This window comes from Cervus canadensis, chromosome 32 (assembly GCF_019320065.1).
Source record: "Cervus canadensis isolate Bull #8, Minnesota chromosome 32, ASM1932006v1, whole genome shotgun sequence".
NCBI lineage: Eukaryota > Metazoa > Chordata > Mammalia > Artiodactyla > Cervidae > Cervus > Cervus canadensis.
In genome coordinates, this window is record NC_057417.1 from 27,115,911 (window position 1) to 27,124,099 (window position 8,189).

An 8,189-nucleotide genomic window follows, 5' to 3' on the forward strand; every position below is an offset into this window, starting at 1 on the left:
CACCCCAGGGCTAGGACACTCACAGAAGAGGACACAGGCTGCAGGGCTATAATTTGAGAGATGGGACAAGACAGAAAAACCCCTAGGCCTGGTTCCATGAGGTCCCTCCTCTCACATCAAAGTGCCCCAGGTTCTGAGTAGATTCCAAAGGCAGGTAACAGGGTAATATCCCATTATCAGTCATTCATGCCAGGAGGAGGGAGCCCCCCCCCAGGGCAGACAAGGCTGCAAGAAGGCAAGAAAACGATGCTTTTCCTCCATTCAAGTCACTAGATCAGGGACTTCCCTGATGGCTCAATGACTAAGACTCTGCACTCCCAATGTGGGGGCCTGGGGTTCAATCCCTGGTTGTGGAACTATATTCCGCATGCCCCAGCTAAGAGTTCCCCTGCCAAAAAGAAGATTCTGTGCGCACAGTCAAATAAGTAAAAAAAAATTTTAAAAGTCACTACATCAACTTTGTCTTCAGGACCCAACGTGGTTCCAGACATTGGAGACACGGCAGTGAATAAAGCCAGCAGAAACCCTTGGCTGGTTGGGGGCATTCTGGATGTCCCAATGGAGCTGACATACCAGAGCAGAAAGTGAATAACAGGCACTGTGAAATGCTAAAAGGAATGTAAAATATAAAAAGGGGACAGGACATTGTGGGGTGAATAGCTGCGATTTTACATTTTTATCTATTTATTTTTTTGGCCACGTGGCCCTTGGGGGAATCTTGCGGGCTAGCTTGGGGGATCCTTACCTTGTGCTGACAAGGGATTGAACCCTGGCCATGGCAGTGAAAGCCTGGAGCCCTAACCACTGGTCAGCCAGGGAATTCCCAGCTGTGATTTTAAATAGTGTGGTCAGGGGAAGGCCTGGCTGGGAGCAAAAAGCTGAAAGGTGGAAAGAGTGGGCCATGTGGTCTCTACATTGTCCCTGTAGAGGACGCGGCAAGGATGGGGCCTGAGGAGAGGGGAAGAGAGGGACAGAATCTCCAAGGTCACCTCTGTAGGGCAGAAAGCAAGGTGAGCGATAGCTCAGATGCGGGAGCAAGGCCACTAAGAGATAATGTCTCTGACTTGCCACCTTTGCCGGGATCAAAGGTCTTTCACCATCGTTTCAACAAGGTGGATCTGGGTCCTGAGTCCCCGGGGTTAGGACCGGGGCTCTGTGAGAGGAGGGTGCGGGTGCGAGGTTTCTAGGAGGCGAGGCCAGGTCAGCGAAAGGGATCCAGGGACATTGTGAGGGTGAAGACCTGGGAACTGCGGAGGGGCTAGAGAATCTGAGTTCAGCACTGGCTCAGGGGTGTCTTCAGGGCGCCTTTGCGGGCTGTCCCGGCTTCTGAGTCCAGACGCCCAGGACTGGCAGTCCCTTGGGCCTGGATCAGGCCGAGAGCGCGCGCAGGGGGGAGCGCTGCCTCGGAGGCCAGGGGGACCAGGAGCAGGTGCGCAGCTCCGGGGACAGCCGCCCACTCGGGTAAACAGCTGGGCCACGCCCACAGCGGATGGCCACGCCCACACTGCCCGCCCCTTCCCCGCGGATCCCGCGCTGCTGGCAGTGCCCCCCTCCCCACGCCTCCTTGCTGGGGGTAGAGTGGTGGAGTGTCAAGCAGGTTGTGCTTTTAACCCCATCCCCCGGAGAATTCCCTTCCGAGCACTGGGGCGGGGGATGGCCAGGAACGAGGGGCTGGGGCGCAGGTCTCGGCCCCGCCCTCTCGGCAGCCCGCACCCTGGCGCCTTGAGCCACTCCTGGTCAAGTGCTTCCTCCCGGGGCGCTTTAGTGAAGGTAGAAGAGGAGCCACGTCACTGTCCCCAGACCTGGGAGAGCGCGGCTCCGCCCCTCCCGCCCCCGCCGGAGCGCTGGGCCGGGATCGAAGACTAACCGGCCCCCTCCTAGGGGCCAGCCCAGTCGCAGCCGCCCGCCTACAAAGCCACAGACAGGTGCAGGCGCAGCCGCTGCGCCAGCCGGCAGAGCGGAGCCGTTAGCGCGCGCCGTCCTTGTGTCCGTCCGTCCGTCAAGCGGGGCGTCAGTCCCTCGGCTGCACCGCGGCTCCAGCCCAGGCCCCAGCGGCCCCGGCCCCTAGTCGTCCCGCACGTGGAGCCGCCCGGCAGAGCCGGCTTTGGCGCGGCAGCCATGTCCATGGGCCTGGAGATCGCGGGCACCTCGCTGGCCGTCCTGGGCTGGCTGTGCACCATCGTGTGCTGCGCGCTGCCCATGTGGCGCGTGACGGCCTTCATCGGCAGCAGCATCATCACGGCGCAGATCACCTGGGAGGGCCTGTGGATGAACTGCGTGGTGCAGAGCACCGGCCAGATGCAGTGCAAGGTGTACGACTCGCTGCTGGCACTGCCGCAGGACCTGCAGGCGGCCCGCGCCCTCATCGTCATCGCCATCCTACTGGCCGTCTTCGGGCTCCTCGTGGCGCTCGTGGGCGCCCAGTGCACCAACTGCGTGCAGGACGACACGGCCAAGGCCAAGATCACCATCGTGGCGGGCGTGCTCTTCCTGCTGGCCGCCCTGCTGACCCTCATCCCGGTGTCCTGGTCGGCCAACACCATCATCCGGGACTTCTACAACCCCTTGGTGCCCGAGGCTCAGAAGCGCGAGATGGGCTCCGCCCTGTACGTGGGTTGGGCGGCGTCCGCGCTGCAGCTGCTGGGGGGCGCGCTGCTCTGCTGCTCCTGCCCGCCGCGCGACAAGTTCGCGCCGACCAAGATCGTCTACTCGGCGCCGCGCTCCACCGCGCCCGGCACGGGCACCGGCACGGCCTACGACCGCAAGGACTACGTCTGATGGGGCGGCCGCGGGAAGCCCCGACCACTCCCACAAGCTGGCGCGCCCACCAGTCGGTCTGCAGCCTTGCTACGGAGACCAGCCCCAGCCCCGCAGACGCCAGGCTGCTCCCTCACTGGACTGGGAGGGGCCCGCCCGGCGCCCCCTTCCCCAGCAGCTAGCCCTCCTCGGCCCGGGGAACGGGATTGTGGAGCCCAAGGGCCTGCCAGCACGGACCTTTGAAATCTTGCCCCTCTGGTGCGCGGAACTGGGGTGACCACCGCAACTTGCCCGCCCAGTCGGACTGTGGCCACGAAGTTCTCTTTGCGCAGGGACCCGCAGCTTTGAAAAGGGGCCACTTGATATTTTTCAATAAAAACCTTTCGTTTTGCAGTTGCTGGCGCCTCCTTATCCTGAGCGCAGACAGGCCTCCACCTACTTGCAGAACTTCCCCATCCCAACCCCCTGCCCCGCTCGCGCCCCCCAAGGATTGGCCCTGGCTGAATTCTGCGCTGCTCCGGCTGCTGCGGAATGAAGCTTAGAGACTTTCAATAAGTTGTAAACTGAGCTGGGTACTCACTAGCTAGCTGGTCCTTAGGCCTATTCAACGGGGATTCAGACAAGGAAGGCCCATTCCAGAGGGCGGGCAGGTGCACTCCCGGGCATGGAGGAGGTGGGGGGATGTCAGGGACCCCCTTCTCCAGGCTTGGGCCTGGGACACCGGCCCTCCAAAGCGCTCCCCAACGCCTGAATCGCCCTGCGGCGTGTGAAAGAGCACATTCAATGCTATGATTTCATATTTGGGAAAGGAGAACAAAAAGATCTATTGTTTTGGTAAAATACACCACCAAAGGAAAGTGGGTAGAGTTGTGTCCCCAGGAGGAGAGATGAGAGCGGGGCCTCATTTTTTCCGCTGAAACCCTTGAGGGAAGGAAAGGGTAGGTAGTGGGGAGGGGGTACTCAGAACTCTCCGGTGACACTCTAATGCTTAAGGTAAACAAGGCTGGAAGCACTTGTGTCTCGGAGAAGGTGTAGGAGGTTCAGGCGGTGGGAAAGGGGCCCAGGGTCCAGAGCCAGGAAAGTGGGATTTCACCTAGCTGGGTGGATAGCAAGTGAGGGAGGAAGCAGCGATGGGACCCTGGGCCCTGGAGAGGCCAAGTCACCGGGAGTCTCGTATGCAGAATTACAGACCCTGGATTGTACTCGACTGTTACTGGAATCATGGAAGGGAGGTACCTGATCAGATTTACGCTCTAGAATAACCTCTCCAGCTGGCCCTGCGGAACTGAGACTCAGGTAGAGGGATGAAGGCAGGAGACCATCTTAGAGGCTTTGCAGCTGTCATCACGTGAGATGATGCCACCCAGAAATAAAGCAGGGACAGAGGGGGGGGCGGCACCAGGACTGATTTCGGGGGGGGGGGGTGGGGGGGATGTGAAAGAAGCAGGATAAGCCGGAGCCGGGCTGGAGTACCATTTGGTCTGTGGGGAGAGAGCGCGGAAAAAATTGGGTTAACCCAAATTTTTTGCCTTAGGTCAGTGATTGAATGGTGGTGCCATTTACCAAAATAGGACCAGGTTGCTGGGCGCAGTTGATGGGCTTAGCTGTGAGTGAACAGAGTTTGGCCAGCCTGTGGGACCTCCAGGCAGAGAGGTCCAGGAAGAGACAGGGCGTATATAGTGATCTGGAACTCAGGAGTGGTAAACCTGCTGTTATTAGAATACATATGGCAACCAAAACCAGGGAAGTAGATGAGGTCAGTCTAGAAACCAAAGAGGAAAAAAAAAGAGTTTCAAGAAGGCGGGCATTGGCAATGGTGTCAGAGGCTGCGGAAGTCATCAGGCAAGAAGCCTGAGAATTCAGAGCACCAAGCTGGTCACTGGTGGCCTTAGCAAGAGGCCTGACAGCAGACACAGTGGACAGACAAATGGGTGGGAGATGAGAAGCAGAAACAGAACATGTAGGCCATGCGTCCTAGAGGTTTGGGGCATCCAGGCCAGGAGAGCAACTTGCAAAAGAGCAAGGACAGATATTTATCCCAGGACAGGTATTTGGGATTGTGGAGGCTCGCAATAATTTCAAAGTTACTGTATCTTGAACTTCTTGACCTGCAGCAAAGCAGAAAGCAAAAGGCCCCAGGGGCAGGCAGATTTTTCCGTAGAAGTCTTTCAGTTCAGTTCAGTTCAGTCACTCAGTCCTGTCCGACTCTTTGGGACCCCACAGATCACAGCACTCCAGGCCTCCCTGTTGGAATGCTTTACATTGGTCCAAAATATTCTCCTCTCGTTAAGGAACAACTGACAAGTCACTACGCTTTATTACCAGAAGAAGAGGAAATAGGTTACTGTAAACAGTAAGAGCACCCTGGCTTTAGAGTGTTCATTCTTAGGAGATTCCTGGAAAGGGCTTGGTGTTGGCATTACAACCAACCCAGGCCTCTTTGGGAACCAGTCCTCTGGCCTGGGGAAAGGAAAGAGGGAGAGGGATGTGAATATGAAGGTGGGGAGGGGGTGATGGAGACGGATCCCAGGAAGAGCTGGAGGAAGTGGACCTGGGTGCAGAGAGGGGGGAGACTTACCCAGAGGGGAGGGGCTTCAGGGGGAGGCCTCTGGGGAAGGGGGTTGAGTTGGGAGAAGGAAGGGGAGGGAGCTCAATGAGAGGGAAGGGACTCAGAGAAGAGGGTCAGTGAAGGGGAGGGGGATTTGTGGGGGAAAGGGTCAGAGAGGAAGGAGGCTTAACAGTAGAGGGGAAGGAGAAACTGAGCAGACATGTTCTCTGGGCCTATCTGGGATGGGATTTTGGGGTGTAGGCAGAAGGGGCCAAGGAATTTACATCTGAACCCCCACAGTCTCTGGCCAGGGGCACCAGGGGGTCAGGTTGTGCCGAGCCAGAACCGAAAGGCAGCAGGTGGCTTCTCTGTCCCAGAGGGCCCCACAGGCAGGAGCGGGTCATTCATTTGCCACTGGCTTCGAGAGGGAAGCCTGGACCCAAGGCCTCCCAGCTGCACTGCAGCCTCAGGTTCAGAGCCAACCAGCCCCCCGTGGTCCGTCCTGGCACCCCCGAACTGGGCACAGAAGGCAGACGGACCCCGATCAGATCTTCCCCTGGCTCCCTAGTCTCTCCCCAAGGCTGGGCTCCCCTGGTGGGTAGTGAGGTACCCTTCCCACCCCAACACGCACACACGTCCTTGCCTCGCTTCTGGATCTGTCCTAACTCAACCTCTTCTTATTCTTTCTGGAACTTCCAGTCTAAACAGAGAGGTTCGAGTGTGCAGCTGGGAAGGGTCCCACATGAGGGGGTCCCAGGAAATCTTGAGACCACTAGAGAAGAGAAAGGTATCTGGTGTGACTGGACTGGGAGTCAGGTGGGATCTTTTCCTGTGTGACTGCAATTCCCTTTCCTCCTGGGCCTCAGTTTCCCCATCATTTCAACCTAGGGGTTAAGGACTGCCTCTAACTTGTCTTTTCTATCCCTGTTTTTATCCATATCATCTCCTGAAGAAAGAAAATTAGTCATGACCTAGAGGGGTGGGATGGGAGGAATGGGAGGGAGGCTTGAGAGGGAGGGGACATATGTATGCATATAGCTGATCCACTTTGTCATACAGCAGAAACTAACACTACATTATAAAGCAATTATATTCCAATGGCAAAATTTTAAAAAAAAATTTTTTTTAAAAAGAAGAAAATAAGTCCGAACCAAACTGTTCGCTCTCTGAGCCTCAGCTTCCTCATCTGCAAAATGAGTATGCTGTGTAGAGAATTAGCTCAGCCATCCTCTGGGTTCCCATGCAGTCTAATTTCACCCCATCACAGCACATACTACACTATGTTGTTGTTCCGTTTCTTGTGAAATGTCCTCTACAGAAGGTCATCTCCCAAGCTCAGGGGCACTGTCCCAAGCGTCCCTCTGTCTGCAGGACCCAGCACAGTCAGCACCCATTTATGGAATGACAGCATGTCTTTTCTTTTTTTTTTTTTTTTGACAGCATGTCTTTTCATGTGTGCATGAAAAGCACCCGGCACAGGGCGAAGCACACAGTAAGACTTCAATTAGTGTGAGCTGGTATCCTTACGATTTTGGTGAGAAAAAAAAAAAAAGAAAAGATTTTTTAGGAGTCTGGGAACATGAGAGAGATGGTTGGGTCGTGAGAAAGTCCTTGGATTTCTTCAAAATCCACAGCCCCTGGAGCCCCCCACCAGGCCTGGGGCTCTGTCCCACCCCACCCTCCACCTGTGCTGCAGGCTGCCCTGGGCTCGCCACACCTGTTCTAGCTCTTCCTCCTACTGAGACCAAAAGCCAAGTGCTTTATCAAACAAACACAGCATTTATTGTGGCTCCCTCAAGGTCTGCGGCAGGCCTGGAGGAACAGACAGTACCTTCCTTCTCCCTGCCCCGCCAGGGCTTCATGAAAGGTCATCCTTGCCAAGTATGCACCGCAGAGCAGGTAAAGAGAGCGAGGGCGTTGGCCCTGGTGCCCGCTGAGGGACCTTGGGCAAGTCACTGGCCAGCTCTCGCCCTCCTCTGTAAAAGAGGCGGATGCTGTCCCTCCTCTATTTGATCCCCTTGAGAACTCTGCAAGGCAGGCCTTACACAAGGAGACCCCCAAGGCTCGGCTGCAGGCCCTGCCGCCTCCTGTCAATTACCAGTCTGTCATTACTTCTCGTCTTCCCGACTTACACGGCCGTGACTCCAACAAGGCTGTCACCATCTTTCTGGAACAGCCTCGAGAGGATCTCCCATCTCCAGACTCCCTCTTGATACCCTCAACCCTCCCCTGTTCTTTTTTTTTTTTTTTTTTTAACATTAACTGAGCTTTTGTTAGATCTAGACAATGTTCTAATCAAAACTACTTACCTGCATTGATGGAGCAGACTTCCCTGTAGCTTAAACGGTAAAGAATCTGCCTGAGAGGCAGGACACCAGGGTTCGATCCCTGGGTTGGGAAGTTCCTCTGGAGAAGGGAATGGCAATCCACTCCAGGATTCTTGCCTGGAGAATTCCATGGACAGAGAAGCCTGGCAGGCTACAGTCCATGGGGTCGCAAAGAGTCGGACTGAGTGACTAACACAGTCCAGTAGTTTTATTAATTCTTATTAATTTTTATTAATTCATATTGGAGTGTATTTATTGACATCTTATTGGATGCTATATTGGTTTCTGTTGTACAGCAAAGTGAACAGCTATATGTTTGTATATATCCCCTCTTTTTCAAATTTTTATTTATTCATTTTTGGCTGTGCTGGGTCATAGTTGCAGCACGCGGCTTCTCACTGGGGGGGCTTCTCTTGTTTCAGAGCATGGGCCCCGGAGCACACAGGCCCAGTAGTTGTGGCGCATGGGCTTCGTTGCCTGGCAGCATGTAGGTTCTTCCCAGACCAGGGATCAAACCCATGTCAGGCATTGGCAGGCAGATTCTTAACCACTGGACC

At 55.8% G+C, this 8,189-nt stretch overlaps 1 protein-coding gene across 1 annotated transcript; it reads left to right on the forward strand.

Moving 5' to 3' along the window:
• Nucleotides 1-1,809: 1,809 nt before the first annotated feature.
• On the forward strand, nucleotides 1,810-3,150 carry CLDN3 (claudin 3). Its single transcript, XM_043456581.1, has one exon. It carries the CDS (start codon nucleotides 2,119-2,121, stop codon nucleotides 2,776-2,778), a length of 660 nt encoding a protein of 219 aa, XP_043312516.1. The 5' UTR covers nucleotides 1,810-2,118; the 3' UTR covers nucleotides 2,779-3,150.
• Nucleotides 3,151-8,189: the final 5,039 nt, after the last annotated feature.